At 36.2% G+C, this 19,750-nt stretch overlaps 1 protein-coding gene across 1 annotated transcript in view; it reads right to left on the bottom strand.

Annotated features, from left to right (window-relative positions):
* The window catches only part of LOC142340335 (uncharacterized), a 46,944-nt gene extending 29,477 nt beyond the window's left edge, over positions 1-17,467 (bottom strand). The window contains exons 1-3 of the mRNA XM_075390910.1: positions 16,666-17,467; positions 5,688-5,837; positions 317-750 (exon numbers count right to left, since the gene is read on the bottom strand). Coding sequence (XP_075247025.1) covers positions 317-750; positions 5,688-5,837; positions 16,666-17,083 — 1,002 coding nt within the window. The 5' untranslated portion in view covers positions 17,084-17,467. The remainder of the gene's footprint in view (positions 1-316; positions 751-5,687; positions 5,838-16,665) is intronic.
* Between the last annotated feature and the right edge of the window lie 2,283 nt (positions 17,468-19,750).

Consider the following 19,750-nt stretch of genomic DNA (forward strand, 5'->3'; position numbering starts at 1 on the left):
ATAGAGGGATCTTTCGTTCGAACACCTTTTTCTCACTCTCCTTTAAAACTCGAGTGAATAATTTTATGCCACAAAACCACTCGCATTTTTGTCCACTTCCTGTTTCGACGTTACCAAAATCTGAACTCCAACTTGACTTCAAAAATCATGAAAATTTGTGAACAGATCTTGGGAAAAAAGACAGCGCCTCAATACAATTAAACAATTAAAATTCTTAGAATTGTAAAAAACCAAGCTATCAGTTTGCGGCTATTAGTAATAATAGCAGTAAATTTGTTGTTGTAAAAAAACTAATGTGACAAACAAAGCAAATTACCTCATCGAGAAACCATTGCGCAGCTTGCAATGGTGCCACTACTGCCCACCTTAATACACACCACCCATCTCGGTTATCGGTATGATCAACATACTGCCCTGTGTAAACATTCACTTTAGCAGTCAGGGGACTAGGAGGTCCTGAACATTGAGACACTTCAGTCTCACTCTCTAGCTCCTCCCCCTCCGCTTCGTAGTGGAAGTGGAACTCAACACTTTTCCACCAATCGGGTGGTCTAATTTGTTCATCCATGTCAGAAGTCAACTGAATGAGGGATTCGTTATCAGGAATAAGTTGCTCTGAGAGCTGTAAAGCCGTACTTAGTAGGAAATACAAATTTTCCTTTAAATTCCAATCGTATGTGTTGTCCACCAGGTAGAGAAAATTAATAATTTGTTGCAGAGAATTTCTATTGGCAACTGTCTGTTCATTTTCTAAAACATAATCACATGTTGAAAAAATATCTTCACTTGAGTTGATTGTGACAATTTCACAATCAATACTTTAAATTTTAATTTATACCTGATTAACTTTCTAAAACAATGATAATTTCGAAATAAAAACAATTTGTGAAATTTTTCTAGCAGCTTAAATAAAAGATTGAGCTGATAAAGGATATAAACAGCAGACCAACTGCAAAATGTTAAGTAAGAAGGGTTTCCAACAGAGCTGAAACTTTTCTACACAACTTTAAAGAATCATTTTCTTTCAAAAATGGGTCTGTTCTCAACTTGCAATTGCGTTATTATCTGAACATTCAGAGTCAGAGTGAATGCATAATTAAAAGATAACAAAACCTGGAAAACTCTGATGAAAACGAAGATCCAACGATATCAGTTTTTTATATTAAAATATCACGATCCCGTCAGATTCAAAACCAAAATTGGTTTGAATAATTCAAAGATGGAGAAGTGCTGCAGAAACACTGTGTTAATTTTTTTCGTCTAAATCAAGAAGTATTACTAATAATTAAAAGCGCCGCCCGAGTTCAAGTTCAAAAATTACTTTTTTAAAGTGAAATAAATAGAAAAAATTCCCCGTCGCTTATCATGCCCATCATTTAATATAACACCCATCGACTGTAGGAGACAAATAAAGCTAAAAATACAACATTTCTTGTTTTGCAAAAAAAAACACTTGAAAACAGGGCATCAGAACTTAGTCAGCAGTATTTAAAATTTTAAAAAATCGAAAAATCTTGAGGAGATATAACATAAAAATGAATAGGCTGAAGAAATGACATTCTCAGCTGTCGAGACACAATTTTCACTTAAAAAACACTGTTGTGCAGAAAACTTGCGATAAAGCCACAGCTACATACATTTTTCATGAATTTGACAAAAACTGTTAACAAGCATGCTGAAACCTTTCGGATGGAAAAAAGATAAAAGGCTTCAACGTACCCAACGAAAACAAAGTGTAAGTATTCTTCAGCTCCAACCGACAGTCAAACAAATGTTACGCACTATCTCTGAGAACAAAATCAGTATCTTGTTACAACTTTAACAAGACTGCCAAAATATTTTTCATGTCGAATTAACTTATATTTAGGCAAATTGAAGAAAATAAACTCAAATTTGCTCTCTAAGAAGAGTTTATCTTCTTTTTTTGTATTTGCTCACAATTTTTTTTCTCTTGCAGCTTACATAAAATTCTTTCAAAGCCTTATCACATTGCAGTTTGCCTGTAGTAGAAAAAAAATTTACATGTGCTGTTCTCATTAAAACTACTCATTTTTGTGGCCTTTTTTTTTACTGATGCCGGAGAAATTCTGAAAACATTTACAAAAAATTATCTAAAATTTTAAATGAAAAACAAGCTGTGCAAGGTTAGTCTACGAAAACTTCATGAACCCTCTACTATGGTACTTAAATAAATTTGGTTTGTTTATAAAGCTCAAACAAGGAGGCTCGGTAATGTGCAATCGCACATAAAGTTCCGACCCCACTCATACGCATTTGACATTATTGTCTACCAAATGAGGAACAGGTAAAAAATCCCCAAAAATTCAAGTATTTTTCGGAACCATAGTGTATGAACGAATAATAGCCTCCAAAGCAAACAATTCAGTGGAGTAAAAAATGATGCATTAGATTGATAAGATTTGCCAATATTAAGAAAGCGAGTTTAGACGAACAGCAAAATCAAACAACAACAACAAACATTAATTACATTAAAAATTTTATGTCCATTTTAAAAAACAAAACTTAATAAAAATTCAACATGACGTCAGATGAAACTAATACTAAATAAAACAACTTACAATTCACCAAACAAGATATGGGACCAGGCCATAATAAGTCTTGGTAACAATTAGACAAAACGAAGAAAAGCAGTATAATTAAAAAATTCGCGTAATTTTTTTAAAAACCACTATTTTCAAAGTAATGAAAACCATCAAAATTCAATAAAATTATCCCACATATTTACGATTACCAGGTTTTTTATAGAACGGGATAAAGACCTGTCCTTTTTCAACTTATTATGCGGTACAAAAACAAAAATTTAACAAACAAAAATTCAATTAAAACTTGCCAGAAAACGCTGTTGATGCCGTAAAGCTATATTTTAGCCCACGAAATATGTTTGATAGCAATAATGCAAAATGTGAGCTCTCCAAAATGAGACTAGGTAGACAACAAATTAAAAAAAAAGGCAAATTAAGTAATGCTTTTGTTTGTTTTTTTCGAAACAAAATTAATTCCTAAGTCGTGAAAGCAATTAATTACAAAATGAAATAATATAGTTTTTTCGTCAAAAGGAAACCCGCGAGACCTACAAAACTCCAGAATGTGTTTTACGTCTAAAGATAGAACGTCAAAAATGATAAAATTCAATAATTAATTGTTTTTTTTTTCGTGAAAAAACTCTTGTCGAAGCCAGTAAAGTCATTACGAACTCTGTAAAAAGATTAAATTTTGTGAAAACAACCCCTTTTGACATCCTCCTTTGACATCAATAATGTCATATTTGACCTGTAAATAACGAGACTAGGTAACAAATAGACAATAAAAGAACAAAATTTTGAAGTTAAAAAAATAGTTTTTTTAAGTTTCGAAAACAATTGTTTTCAAAGTCTTGAAAGACATCAGCTATCTACTGACATGAGAACATCGGCTCATCTATTTTTTCATGAAAAGCTAATGAAACCTGTCATTATAAAGGAATTTTCATACGAGTAAAGAGACAAAGTAAAAACGACAATTGAAGACAAATTTAAAAAAATTCAACTAAAGTTTTCAAGAAAGTAATCTCGAAGCCGTTAAAACCAAAATTGATATATTTAAGATTTTAATATATTCAATTGTTTTTTATTCTCAACGCCAATAATGTGATATCTGAAGTGTCAATAATGTGATAGTGTGTCAAAACTAGAAAACGTGAAAAATGGGAAAATATCTAAAAAAATGTGAAATATAGTAGTATTGAAGCCAGAAAACAATAACCTATGGCGTAAAACCGCAATAAAAATTTAATTTTCAATCAATGGAAAAGAGAAGCATTCTTTTTAGCTCAGATTAAGCTACAAGATGACCAAATTAAGGCAGAAATAGAGGCAAAATTTAATAAGCCATTATTTATTTAAAAATGAAATAATTTAAAGTCAAAACGACCATAAGCTTTCGAGTAACAAACTAGATGCATTGAATTGGAGCTGCTTAGGAAACCAATTGGACCTATCAGCTTTAATTTGAAACCTTCTGTTCTTTTATTAATATTAAAATGATCATTCTTTTAAAAAAGAAGACCGACTGATTATAATCTGAATACTTTTTGGTTGTAGCAGTCCAAGATTGGTCCAAAACTAGACTGCTAATGTTGTTCTTCCATTAAAAAAAGGTAATTTTATAAATTCTATTGATAAAGATAATAGGTAGTTAAGAAATTAGAAATAAAAGCTGCGTTTTTGATAATCAGCGAGTATAGTTAGCAAAAAACAGCAAAGTTTTGATTACAGAGCTCACTCAACAGAAGTTGAATTAGGAATAGCCCCCTTTTTGAGTCCACAAAGATTGCAAAATTGGTGTTTGGGGGTGTGCTACGTGCAAATTTAGCGAACTAAGTAAGCTTATTTCGTGCTGTTTTTGATGAAAAAGGCTGAATTTTGAAATATTTAGCAAAAATTTTAACGAAAAATTTAAATCAAGAGAGACGAGAATATTTTGTTTCTTTGAAAAAAATCAACAACACTATTTTCCAAAATTTTAACAAATTTTTAGCAAAATTGATAAAATTTTAGACGAAAATTCCGGAAAATGTGAATAAAAACACCGGAATTCATTCTGTTGTTCTCAGAAGCTTAAACCTCGATAACTCCCTGTAAAAAATCGAAAATAAATCTTCTTAATTCTATATTCCAGGCTGGAAGAGCTTTCTAATGATACCACTCACAACTCTCTGCGATGAATATATCGATAGGCGAAAATTGTCTGAACAAAAAAAACCATTTGAGTATATAGTTCCTCCCCGTCAAGAGGGGTCGGAACAATTATTGATAAACTTATAGTGTCCTCTGAATTTCAGAAACAAATTCATAAACAGATCATAATTGTAATTGCTAGAAAAAAAACACAATGAAAGCTGAAATTTAATTTCACTTATTTTTCATTGTGATATCGAAATTTAGTTTTCCTTTAGGAGTTTTCTGTTGTGAGGATTTTAATTTCTGTTGTGTAAGGTAACTTAAATTGTTACATTCATTTTACCTAAACTTTTGTAAACTTCTCAATTACTTAAATTCTTATGACTTTAAAGAGCTGTCGATGAAGCCGTTAGAAAATTTTGTCTTGCGATACACTCCTCGGAGAAAAAGTTTTATCCAAGGACTGTATTCTAAAAGCTGGCAAAATTTTAATTAAAATTTTGCAAATTTATGCTATCGTTTTTCTTTCTTTCCAAATTTTAACAGAAGTTATCACGAACAACAAACTTTCAATAATTTTTATTTTTCAACAAGAAGAAGTTTTTTTAAAAAAGAAAACTTGAAGATTTTTGTGAGCTTGGTGATAGTTAGTGATATTTCTGATAGCCTCGTAGAAGTTTTGTCACTGATTATTTTAATTATTTTCATCTCATACATATTAACTAGCACAAAAGCAAAACGGCAAAAATAGAGTTACACTTTTTGCGAAATGTACGTTATTCGAAAAAAGTTATCAGCACAAATTTTTCTTCTGGTCAAGTACAATTAAAATCAAAAATAAAAAAGAGTTTATAAACAGCATCGATATCGATAATGATTCGGTTATCAATCTGAACTGAACTGAACTGATGATGATGATGATAACAATAAACTTTTAATAACAAGAGTTTTAGAAACTGACATTTAGTTATTCTTTAAAAAACAAATTATAAAACAAATTTACCAGACCTTTGCATTGTGCCGCATTTCCTGTATATCTTGGCTCAGTTCCCTCGAGGCATCCGTTGCACACAATTCCAGTGTCTGAAAGTTCTTCACAATGGGACAAAAAGTTGTCAGTGCAGTACTCTTCACCACCAGACAAACAGTTCACACCACCTAGAGCAGATATCTTTCATATTTCTTTTATGCAGTAGATTTTATCACTGAAAGATAGCGCGTCTCTTTGGTATTCAAGTTATTAATTAAATTCAGATCAGAAGCGGACGATCTCAATAGAAATATTGAGTGTAACATATGCATGCTTGAGGTCCTGATCAAAGAAAGTGTTTAGTGTCCCAGTGTTTAAAGTCAAATAAAGTGAAAATGTCCCATAAAGTGAAAAGAAAAAAAAAACGGTTTGGTGTTATTTGCAAATTTTCATGACTTGTGAATGTCAAACCATGTCAAATCAAAGTGAGGTTACTTAGATCCACCTATTGCTCTAAATGAGTTTTCTTGGCCTGCTACCTCAGGCAGAAATTGATATTTGTAAGCTTGTTGCGTCACGATCAGATAAAAGGTAAGTTTGGACCCAGCGCAACAAACCTGCAACCATCAATTGCCCAGGCCGGCCAAATTATTGCATACAGTTTTTAAAGGAAACAAGTTCCGTTATAATTTCTCTCCCCCCACCCAAATTTTCCTCTCCCTCACATACATTTCCGTCCTCCAAAATTCTTTCCTTTCCTGATTTCCATTCCCTCAACCTATTTTCATTGAAGCCTTTTATTTTTCTTGATTTAATTGAAGAAGTCAGAAGTGGTTGACATTTACTTTCAATATTATTTATAGTAAGTGAATTCCCGTTTTTTGACCATAACTTGTGTGCCAATGGCAAGAATATTGATGTATATATAGAGCTTGATTTGCTACCATGGTTGCGACTTTAAGAAATACAAATATTCTTGAAAGTTATCTCGGTATGCAAGACTTCGACGGAAGAGCATAAAATTTTCTGGCGTATCCTAGGGTCAAAAATGGACCTTTGAAACTTGCTCCACTCAGACTGGTGAATTTTTGATTTTGTATTTGGGAAACTTAGAAATTTGACACTTGGCACATTTTAAGCTCTGGTTTTGATAATTTCAGATAATTTCTTTCGAAAACATCACAATCAGAAAAGATCCGACTTATTTTCAATCTGTCACTAGAAGTGAGACTGAGATGAGAGTTCTCCTGAGAAGGATGTTAGCGTGGGATGCCTCGTCACGACAGATGAGTTAGCTTTACATTGTGATTTGAATGTCTCATTTCGAAGGATGGATTTTAATAGGCGTCAGGGTATCGTTGGATCAATATATTATCGTTCGTTTCCGCATTAGTTTTGAAAGGAGTAAGTCCTCCTTTAGGTGAAAATTAAAGCACCACTATCACACACACATTGCTTAGGATTAGTTGCAATGGCTGGTATGCCCTTGCTACATTAAGGTTTATAGGAACGGGAAATTATCCTACCACCAGTCATTGTCAGTAGACTCACACATTAATCAGAAGTTAGCCACCACAGGTTAGGGTTCTTTCTGTTGCGCTCGAAAAACAAATAGGCAACCGGACAATTATCACATTTATCTAAATTTATACGAATTTCACTGATTATTGAAAGGGTTTAACTCTCTCCAAAAATCTGTTTAATGAAGCATCACATCTATATCAAACGTCACTGATTAGTGATAGCAACAAACAAACATAGAAGAAAATCATACAAACGAAAGCATTAGCTAAACACAATAAGCAGCAGCTCCATTTAAATAATAGGTTTAACATAACCAAATCTAGAACAGGCTTTCGCAAGTAAACATTGTCTTCTAACACAATCAACATAACAAACCAGTCCAAAACATCAACAGCAAAGATCAGCCTCAAGCAACAACTTACGCTGAGGGTGATAGAGTGGAATTGCGGTAAACGACTTCTTGAAACAAACAAAACATTAGTAACGAATTTCTAAGCATACTAAGTGAAACTTTGGAACTCTGGAGGTCTCAGAAAGAGCAGTTATAAAAAAATCGCATTGAACTCATGAAGCTACAGCCAAAAAGTGAGGTGAAGAACTGACAACACCTTCAAATGAAGCTGCCGAAAAAAAACATAGCCATGCTGAAATAAAAACAGAGAGCAAAAACACACAGAACGGATGCAAATGACACTGAATCTATTTTGGACACATCAGCAGCGCCTTCACCTAATCTGCTGAGAAAACAGTACACTTTACAAAATAGAGCAATTAATCATCAGTTTGCAGGCCTTAATAATCAGGAATCTAACACCGCTGTCTCGTCCGAATAAGAAGACGCTGATACTTCTCAACTTGTTTGGAACATTGAAGAGAGAGAAAGGAGCCGGGAATTTCTCAAAGGGGCACTAAGATCAGATAAAGGGTGGAAAAACTCAAGTCGATCGAGAGAACAGAAACATGTTTGAGGACTAAGCCGATATGAGAGTGAGGATAACAAATTAGGGCCGTTCCAACAACCAGTTTTTTTTCACAAGAAGAGCCAAGCTGGTCCGACCATGACCCATAGGTACACACCGCAAAACAATGAAGAACCACTGAAGAATTGTACCAGACATGTTGGACATTATCCCAACGGCTAAAACAACAACCTATGCAAAACTTCCCGTTTTTACCGAGTAATCCACCAGACTGGACGCAACACCAAGCACTGATAATACAGAACACAATGAGTTTGCCTAAGATATCAATGGATAATTTAACAGGTGATACTTTGAACTGGCATCAGTAGTTCAGTTCCTTCAAATTAACTATTCTGAACAACAATTGCCTTTCAGACGCCTAAAAGTGACCTACCTTCAAAACTCTGTAACTCATAAAGCAAAAGATTCCATAAGTTGATACTCTTACAATGAGAACTACTACCATGAAGGCATCGCTGAACTGACCAGAAAGTTTGTAAACCACAGCATATTTTCTCTTCATACTTGGATCAATTGGAGAAGTGGCCATAATCCAGATCGGACGATCCAAACACTTTTTTGAGTTTCCCATTTTTCTCGAGGAGACCGGTACAGACATTCAGGGTTCACAATTTCCAAGCAATTTCAGAAACCAAGCCCAGCTGCAACCTAGCAACCTAACCCTACTCTGCCCACTTTGCTGATTGGATAGACTTCTATGCAGAGGCGTGTGAGGAGCCTCTTCTCAACGGAACCAGAGAACCACAAGAAACAATTCTTCTGGAAGTGGCCCAACGATTGTGTCATGTCAATTTTGCTCACAAACCCAAAACCTCGGTCGATGTCCCAATTCCTTGGAAACGTCAGTGTATGACCGACAAGATTGTGTGAGGAGGTTCAGTCTCTGCCCTAGTTCTCTAAGAGCTCACGAAAAGGGTCTCCGCCAATCGAAAACAAGGGGCCTCATAGACAAATGCAATGGCTTCCATCACAACCCTCCATAGCACAGATGCAAGGCAGCAACAAATTGCACAACCAAGTGGGAACTGAAATCAAATCTCACAAAATATTATCGTCAAAAACCAAACGAAGCAAAACCAGTCAAACTATGGACGTAACTTTAATAATGAAAAACCACAGGAAGCACACGAGCTCAAACCACAACCAACAAATGTAATCCAAAACAGACAAGGTAGATCTAACAGCACCATTTTACACAGGGTCAACTGGAATAAAAAAGTTTTCATCCTCAGCCAATGAACAAGCAGAACAACAACAACAGACAGCAAAAAAACACTCAGCGCACTGTGACCCAACAGCAGGCAAATACTCCACAACAAAACTACACCTGCAGGAACCAACAGGAAATTTCTTTGACCAGACCGAATAGACAGTTGCAGGCGATATCAGTAATACTTTTCAACAGAGATTTCTGCATTGCGACCTACGCACTGCTTGACTGTGGCAGTGACAACCCACAAATAACACTAAAGATTGACGATGCACTTCTAGTTCGACAACTCAAAGATATAACCCTATACCACTAGCTTCACTTTAGGCACTGCTGGACAGTGGCAGTGACAACACACAAATAACACAAAAAAATGACGACGCACTTCTAATTCAATAACTCAAAGATATAACCCTACAACTAGCTTCACTTCATGGTGAACACTCAGTTAGAACAGCAGATGTTATGATTGGCATAGGAGTCTTGTACAGCAGTTGTCTTCTTATCAGAATCCTTGAGTACGCAACAGCAAGGGAGTAGTTTTGGATGCCATTAGTTCAAGTTGATATGTTGAATGAGATCTGCAGAGACCATTCTCACCTCCAAAACTAAGATTTCCAACAATCAGGGACAACCAGATAGAAATACTGATTGGAGCAGATGCATTCACAGCACAGTTCCCAGACAGTTCTCAACGGGACCCTCTGGCACCCCATGGTGTCAACACTCTACTTGGTTGGACAATGACAGAGCCCATTCCTCAGAAGTACACAGAGAAGAAGATCGGACAATCAAACAACGCAATAATTGCACTTTTCAATCATATCAAGGGACAACAAGATGATCCAGATGAAGAACTTCGCTAGCTCTTCTGGACAATTGAAGGAGTGAACTGCAATCAGTTTTCTTACAAAAGGGCAGTCTTCAGATGACAAAGAAGCTGTGTCCATTCTCAACGATACCAAAAAAGACATTAGTGACAGATAACAGATTGGAATTCCTCGGAAGAAAGACGCCAAACTTCCTAACAACTACTTCATGAACAAAATTCAGTGGCACGCTCTGCAACACAGGCTGGAGAGGGACACAAACGTGAGAGACTGCTACGAGGAAACAATCAATAGAATCTTCGGATAAGAACTACATCACAACTGCAAACCCCAAATGCAGACACTCTGTTTAATTCTTTCTTCGTCACCCATGATCAACAAAAGGAAACTAGACAAAATCCGCAGAGTTACAAATGCTGCTTCAAATTATAAGGGAATCTCACTCAATGTTGCATTGCTGAAAGGGCCGGATCTACTCTGCAACCTGATTGGCCTTCTTCTCCGCTTCAGACAGTACTCAGTAGCAATCACAGCGGTCATCAAGGCAATTTTCATGCAGAATGACATACAACAAGAGTAACAGGACTATCTCTGTTTTCTGTGGACGGGGCATGGCAATGAAACGATCTTCAAATACAATCAATTCATTTTTGGAGCCACATGCTCACCTTCTTGTGCGCTCTTTGTTCTGCAGAATTGTACAAATGACCACAAACGAGAGCATCCAGAGGCGTACACGTCAATCATGCAGCAGTTCTACGTGAATGATTTCATGTAGACCTACCCTTGTGAAGAGGAGGCCCGCCCAAGTGCAGAGGAGGGTCCAATCTGACAAAGTTACTAAGCAATAAACCAACTACAATAGAGAACCCACTGGAACAAGAGCAGGCAGAAATGGAAAAATAAAGATTTCGTTGTCAGACGTGGGACAACAAGACTGACAAGTTGATGTTCGCAAAACCAAAGCTCTTCTACACAGGGCTTCGACATCTTACTCAAAGAAAGGTGCTATCAATGAATGCTTCTCTGTTCGATTCAGTTGGACTAATATTACCGTTTGCCATCAGAATTAAATGCATTCTCCAGAAAATCATTAAAGAAGGAAAAAAACTGGGATCAACTTGTGCAAGAAGGCTACCAACAAGAACTACAGGAGTGGATGGATGAGTTCGACAGCATGACTTCAATTCTAATTCTAGATGCCTGATTCCCAACAGCAATGGAACCCATCACCTCACACTGTCACTGATTCCTCAATGAGTGCAATTGCTGCCATAGTTTACGTGAAGACAACCGCGCTGATGGATCTTCGACATACCCATATGTCATCAGCAAAAAAAGTGGCACAGATCAAACACCTGAGCATTCCATAAATGGAATTGGAAGCGGTAACCCTTGGAGCAGAGCTAGCTGGGTTTTGTGTGAGTCAGTTGACAACTATCTTAAGTTCAAAGTACTTTTCGACAGACAGCACTGCCACACTTGGATGCATTCAATTCAAACAGAGACAAAAGATGCACATTGCTAACAGATTAACCAAAATTCACGAGAATACCAACCTAGACAATTGGAGATACATCCCCGGAAAGATGAATCCCGCTGACCACGCACACGAGGCCTCACCCCAACAGACACCCCAAAGCTGTTTCATGAACCAATGGAGTTACTGTGCAAACCTCAATATTCCTGGAATTTTGCCGGAGACAGCGATCCCAAATATGCGCAACACAAGCGACACAACTTCAGACGCCTGTAATTGGGATTGAAAAATTTTTATCTTGGAGTTGACTTCTCAAATTTGCTAGAAGGGTGCTCCTGGCAGTAAGACGCTTCACGGCAAAACCAAAACTCCAAACGAAAAAACAAAACAAATCACCTGAGACCTCCAAAACTGACTATTTTGCATCAGATGAGACCAAGGCAAGGAACTACCTCATAACCTTGTCCCAAAACGAGTTTTTCTCAAAAACAATTTGTTCACTGTTGAAGGAAAGCAATCTTGAGAAAGGAAACAAGCTGATGCCCTTCACACATTTTCTAGATGGCGATAAATTCTTGAGGACAGGAGTAAGATTCAACAAGGCACCTCTAACCTACAGCTCAAAACATCAGTGCGTGGAACATGTGAAGGCTCACCTGTAACAAACTTTCCTGATGTTTGGATTGAGAAAAGTGCTGCGAAGTCTGGGTAAATACTGTTCCTTTTGCAGACAAGGGAGTGCAAACAAATTGAGAAATTGTGACCCAAAATGGCTGATCCGACTGAATTCAGATTCCCAGATGTAAACAAGCAGTACCACTTCGTCCATACAGGATTGGATATGTTTGGAGCTTTCTACATTGAGGAAAAGAGAGAGTGCACTCAGATGTACTTTGTCTGCTCGTTCACATACCTGGTCACCAGAACTCTTAGCCTAGAAGTATGCCATGACCTCTCAACCGATTGTGTTCTCATGGTGAGTAACAATGACAAAAACTGGATTGTGAGTAACAATGACAAAAACTTCATTGGAGCCAATCAACCAATGAGGCTAAACTTCCAGGCAAACTATCAGCCAGACAATGAGTACATCAGACTGCAATTGGCTCAACAGAACATTCAGTGGATATTCAACCCACATTTGACACCACACATCGGAGGTGTTTGGGGTGGTTGGGAGAAGTTCATACAAACTGCGAAGAGAAGTCTACTAATAGTGCTGGGCAGTCGTAAATTAATGCTCTCAGTTTTCCAGACAGTTTTGACAGAGGCTGAGGCAATTTTGAACTCCAGACCGTTAACTCATGTGGGCTGTAGCTTCTCAGATGAGGGACCACTTACTCCTAATCCTAATAACTTTCTCTTTCGCAAACTTCACATTTGTTTGACACCTCTTGTGAACTACAACCAGTGATTCTCCACTAGGAACTCCAGCTGACGCACACGCTACATGACCAATACTGGAGCAGGCTGCTAAAGAATTATATTCCTGGGCTCAACAAATTAATGAAGTGGCAAAATCAATTGATGAACTGGATGAAGGCGACATTGTCTGGGTGCTCAAGGATTTCTTCACACCCAGAAGCATCTGGCCTGTTGCGAAGATTGTGAAAACACACAGAGGTTCAGACGGAATCCGACGGCTACAAGAATAGTCCAAAGATCAGCAGTAACCCTTAGCTGTCTATTCCCACTATGGTCAAGTGCTGCTTCTGAGGGTCACTGAAACAGTTTCACTGAAACACACACACACACACACACACACACAAACACAGAAAACTCAAAACCAGAATGAAAACTTTCGTGCTTCGTTTTATTGTGTTTTTCTTTTCTTTTCTAATGTTGGCTTTTGTTGCCGGGAGTGTAAAGGAACCAAGTTCATTTATAAATTTTCTCCCCACATCCACATTTTCCTCCCCCTAATATGTTTCCTGATTTCCATTCCCCCAACCTATTTCCCCTGAAGCTCTTTAATTTTCTTGATTTAATTGAAGAAGTCAGTGGTTGACATTTATTTCATTAGTATTTATAGTCAGGGATTTCCCGTTTTTGACCAGAACTTGTGTGCCAATTGCGCAAATTTTGATGTATATATAGATCTTGATTTGCTACCATGGTTGCAACTTCCAGAAATAAAGTATTATTGAAAAGTTGTCTTGGTACGCAAGACTTAGGCCGAAGCGCATAAACACAGTTGCACCGCAGCCGCCACTTTTCTTGTTTCAAATCAAGGCAGCTGCTACATGCCGACCATACTATGCAATTCATTGCAGACATTACAGCATAGCTCATTTAATTTGACCTTTAACACCCAGATTTAGACCGCGACATTTGAAAAGACTCAAAAACTCTTGTGGTAAGGTATAATATGATAAATTAGTCGACCATTAGCCATGGGTCGGGAAAAAGCATTTTAAATGTCAAGCTAAACTTAGCTTATTGCTCCAGCTTTCCATTGGGCGAACAAAAGTCTTTTCATGCGTCCGTTTATTCACATTTAAATAGACAAGTTTATCAACGGTTAGGAGTTCTTCAAATTCATTTCAAATGTGCGAGCCCTGTGACTACCTTTCAAGCATTGATGATCATATAATCAATAAACAAAATTTTAAGGAATAAAGATCCGTCGAAAGTCTTTATCCAGATCAATGGTTTGACAAAAAGCTCAATTAAACTCTTTTAATTAAATATTTTCAATCGAGTAAAATTGACCTCAACATTTTGGTACATTTTGGCACCCTAAAAGTAAAGTGCAGAGAAATTGGTCAAGCTTAAGTCCCGTGTCAAACAGTTCAAGTTAGTCAAGAAGAAGTCAAGTGTGGGATTTTGGTGGAGCAGAGTCTTCGTTTCAAAATTTTGATTGAGCAGGTTCTTTTCCTCTTTTCATAAGCCAAAATCTGAACTGAGTATCCTGTTTTTATCACATGACAAATAATTTAGAGAAAAAACTAAGATAAACAACAATAAATTTGATTGAATTGGCTGTAGTGATGTAACATTTTCTTTGCATATACGGAGAAAAAAACGTTAACATCTACGTCATACGAATATTGCAACTGCTCGAAAATGATGTCAAACTTAGACGCTGGTAGCGATCGGACAGTTTTTCTTCATTTCAGCTGAACTCAACGCTATTGAAAATTTTTTCCCACATAAACGTCCCTTCAACATTTGCTTGTTAATTTGTTCCGCCTATCAACCTGTTTGTTTACAGAAGTTGAGAAGTAAATTTTTTTTTAAAATGCTTAGACATGACTGCAACTTATCAAGCAAGATTTTTTTCAAGACAATTTTTAAAAAAAGAAGTCCTTTTCATTGATCGAATTTGGCACAAGCAATTGGAATGACTCGTTCAGTTCCTGGCGCACTTTTTGAAGCCGTATAACAAATCTCATGTTTTGTCGAACATTCATATCTCTTGAAAGATTTTTCGTAAGAATATTGCTTGTTTTGAAACCATCCATCACAATAAATTGACATAAACGAGTAAAGTCCGGTAAATTGCTCTCAAACAACTGGCAAGCCGTTGGATTCATCAGTAGCTAGTTACGGTTTAGTGAGGCTAGCTTTAGCTTTATTGAATGGCGTGAGGTGATTGCAGCGGTGGGGGTGGGGGCTTGGGGTACACAGTGGATTGATGAAAGCAACGGTGAGGATGGTCTTCAGCTGCAAGGGGCCACTTCCTTCCGCCTGAACAATGTGCTGGGGTGTGGGGATTTGGGGTGGGGCTGATGTTGGAGAAGCGTGAAGAGGGGAAGGGTGTTGTGGGGGTGGGTGTCAACACCCTTCCCCTCTTCACGCTTCTCCAACATCAGCCCCACCCCAAATCCCCACACCCCAGCACATTGTTCAGGCGGAAGGAAGTGGCCCCTTGCAGCTGAAGACCATCCCCACCGTTGCTTTCATCAATCCACTGTGTACCGCCCTTCACATCATGAGTATACGTCTCCGAAACAGTTTCTGTGAATCGCATACTGGACGACTAGAGAGGTGAAAATCTCCAAGAGAAATAAATGCTCTCTGGGCGCTCCCTGTTTTTCTTTTTTCAGAGATTTATCCCGCAGTTTAACCCCCCCCCCCGGGTTTTTATTTTTTAGCTGTTTATCCTGTTTTTGAGGACGAAAAGTTAAAAAGGTCAAAAGGTCAGACGGAACATTGGCAAGCGAAACTGCCACTTATATTTGTTACAAACTTAGTTTGAGAGCAATCAATCAAATGAAAGTAAGTGCTTGGGAAAGCGACTGAGAGTTTGAAAGCAAAACTGAATGTAATGTAGTTTTTGTAACCCAAATTTTGCAGAAACAGCATGACGTACATTATTAGATTTTTTCCGTTTGCTCCCCCAGCTAGGTGGCTGCATTTTATTTGCACCCCAGAAGCACGTGCCATACTTTTACATAATGATTTACCTTGTAACGACACGTGTTATGTAACTGGGGGCACAAACGGAAAACCACCAATATTTTTCTTCTGCATTTTTCGACTAGATCAATTTTCAGTTTTGACTGGAATTAAAAGGCGTAATAGTTTATACTACCTTATGTTAAAAATATAAGGTTCAGTTTAACAAATCTAATCTAATGTCAATTGCTTTACTAGTTTCTTTGAATGCCTCTGATTAGATTCTATAGTTTTTGACGAATTTTTCATGATATGCAATGAAAGTTTTTTTAAATATTCTATGAGTATTCACTGCTCCATCGATAGTTTTCTTTTCAAAGCTAAGCTAAACCAATGTACAGTTCAACTATATCGAAACATTTACGCTTTTTTGCCAAATTTACTTGCACTAATTCGCAAAATTTCAAATACTTCGTAATTTTTATCTGAATCTTATGATCATTGTTAATTTTTGACTAGAACACACGGTTCATATTTCTACGCGTTCTTGCTTTTATATTTATGGTCCAATTGTTTTTGTTTTCCCGGGACTTAATTTTTAATACTTGTTTTAGGCTGTAAAGTTTTATTAAAACAAAAAATAATAACGTTTGATGATGTTCTGCTTTTCCATTGACTCCTTCACTTTATGGCATGTCAGCTTGTCCACATTAAGCAAAACTTGACAGGTTTCAAGAGCAGGTAAATGCAATCTGTATTCATCAAGAATTTCGATGTCATCTTCTATTCCAAACTTCAGTCCAACTGCACAAAATTGACTCGAGGAGCAAAATATTCCTCCGCTCCATTTAAATGTCACCATTTTGCCAACACATTCAGCTAAAGACAAGCCAAGATAGCTAACATTGAAGGAGTCAGAAAAAGTTATTTTGTTTTTCGGGATACCAAATTCGCACATTTCGAAACCCTCGGAGGGACATAATTGCTCGCCCGAACGGTCTATAACTAAAACTGCTGCTATAATTGCAACCAAAACCTGAATCATAATTTCCATAACTGTCACCATAAACTGCTCCTCAAAAATTGAATGAAACACAAAAGAACTGCTTCATATTTCGATAGAGTGCTCTTCGCGGGGAGTTTTAAGTTGATCAAATTCTAAAGAACTTAACAAAAATTGTGAAAAAGAGACAAATATACGAGCCTTATTTGCATTTTCTGTTTTTATCTTTATCCACTTTTAAAACAACTTTTGTCTGCCAAACACAGCTGTGAAAACAATTTAAAATTGTATTCTGTTGGATGCTTGTGGTCAATTGAAAAGAAGACAGATTAAAAAGAACGACGTTAAAACTGATCAAAAATAAAGATTTCCGTACTTTTCATTTTCATTCTCTGTATAAATCATACGATCAAAGGATTGTTTTTCGTTTTGAAACATCTAGCTCTGTTGATGGTTAAATTACTCGAGCTTTTATTGACAATTCGATCATGCATTTGGGTAATTTTGAACCAAACTTTCACAGTTTGATTGTTTTTGTTTCACGAGCTATCCGATAAAAGTAAAAAAATAGTGACATATATAATTTTTTGATAATTTCTCGGGATCAAAAATTAATACAATCAGACAGAAATTTGATATAGCAAATTGTCGCATAAAAAGACTAATATAAATTGAGTGAAATTGAAAACGTCTAATTATCTTGATTAATTTTTTGTCTCCAGCACGATTAACAAAAACGTGTGTAATAAACTAAATGAAGTCAAAATGGCCTGAAACATCTCATTTCAAAAAAATATTTAGTCTGATCAGTTTAAAATTTGCATGGCCGTCTATAAGAAGATGAATTGACATCATGCGATTTGAATTTTGGCGTGAAAAAGTTGGCACTCCGGCCCCAAATGGCACAGATGAAAGCGGGTTCTCTCACTTTACTACATTGTTTTCTCAACCTGAGAACATTTCATCCGTAGCAGAGGATGATTTCAAAGTTGTTTTATGGTATCACCAATAGTAAGCATAGAAAAATTATCCCACAATTTTATGCGTTCTGCACAATGATAATCTTGTGGTATGAGCAATAATGAATCAACTGATTGTCATTCAGACAGATGTGAATTTTTGAACTTCGCCAACTGCAGGTGAGATTGTTTTCATGGATCAAAGCTCTAGCTCACAGTTAAAACCGAATCTTTTTGATAAATCACATTTGTACTTAGAGATCCTCCTAATAAGAATTGAAAGATGATCCTCCAAAATTTCAAGTCTATCTTGCAATCTCCATCGAGGGAACATAACTTTAATTCGAATTTATTGTTCTACAAAAACAATATTTTGAGCCGTTTTGGGTCAATTATTTATGCAAAAGACAACTATAAAAAAAACTTGTCGACAGATTTAATTGACCAATTAATTTTACTCCAAACTTTTTAATATTAATTTTTCAAACTTATGTAGGAAGGCAAACCGGGTTATTTTATTCAGAAAACTTCAAACAATCGACAAATTTCTTGAGACGTACAGAAATATGAAGAGCTCGGGGAAATTTTTGCAGAAAATTTTTTCATTTTGTTACGACTAATAATGAAATAGATAGTCAAACATACAATATTTAAAATATATATATTTGTTCCGACACACTTTTGGGTGAGGAACTGTATCCTCAAATGGTGTTTTTTGTTCAGTCAATTTTGGCCCATCGAGAATGGTATCATTCGAAAGCCCGTGCAGCATAGATTATGGAATTAAGAGGATTTTTTATTTTCGTTTTATACAGGGAACTATCGAGCATTGAAGTTCTGTGAATACTAGACGTAATATCGTTGTTTTTATTCACAATTTCGCTATTTCTTGACCAAATTTTTGTCAATTTTGCTAAAAATGTCAACAACTGTTTTATTGATTGTACTGTTGGAAAAAAAGGCTTCAGTTTGCTTTTATCCTAGTCTTTTGTTCAAAAATTTTAGCTATTTTTTTCGAAGTTCAGTCTTTTTCAATCAGAAACGGCACCAAATGCAATTTTGTATCCCACTTTTTAAAATTTTACCGGAAGTAGAGACCATACATCTGATGTAACAACCTTTGAAACCTCCTTAAAAAGCTAGGTGTACTTTCAATTTCTATAGGCGTCTCCTGGAATTAAAAATTTGCAGGTTCATTCAAAAAATTAACTCAATAGTTTTAAAGCTTACATTAAATTTTATTTTGGTTATTTGAAATAAATAATTTGCCATTTGATCTAATTTGAAAATATACGGAATATTAGATTTTTTTGTGTTGGATGCGAAGCAATTCAGGGCTACGTTTGGACTCATCTTGGATTTCTACAATCAATAATTATTCGGATTTTATTTGGGCACAATCTAAATACATATTTCAAAATATATTGGCAATTTTGTTTTTCTATAATGTCGATTACTGAAAAAAATGATTTCGATGCAAAACCCAACTAATGATAGATCATATTAACAATAAAATGAGGCCACAAAACTAACATTGTTATCAGAGAAAATCTCCTATTTGTTATGGCTTTGACTATGTATTTTCGTAAATGTTTAGTGCTTTCTTCTGTTTTGCCTTCATTTGTCATCTATTTGATTTTTCATGGATTTGCCTTTTTAAGCACAGATCCAATTGGTTTTTGGAGAAATAGGTGAACCTATAAAATACTTTTATTTGGTATATAATGCTTCTTTTGACTTTGAATATACATCTTTTTTAAAAATGTAAGTT

Source organism: Convolutriloba macropyga, chromosome 5 (assembly GCF_964194025.1).
Source record: "Convolutriloba macropyga chromosome 5, txConMacr16.3, whole genome shotgun sequence".
Taxonomy (NCBI): Eukaryota; Metazoa; Xenacoelomorpha; order Acoela; family Convolutidae; genus Convolutriloba; species Convolutriloba macropyga.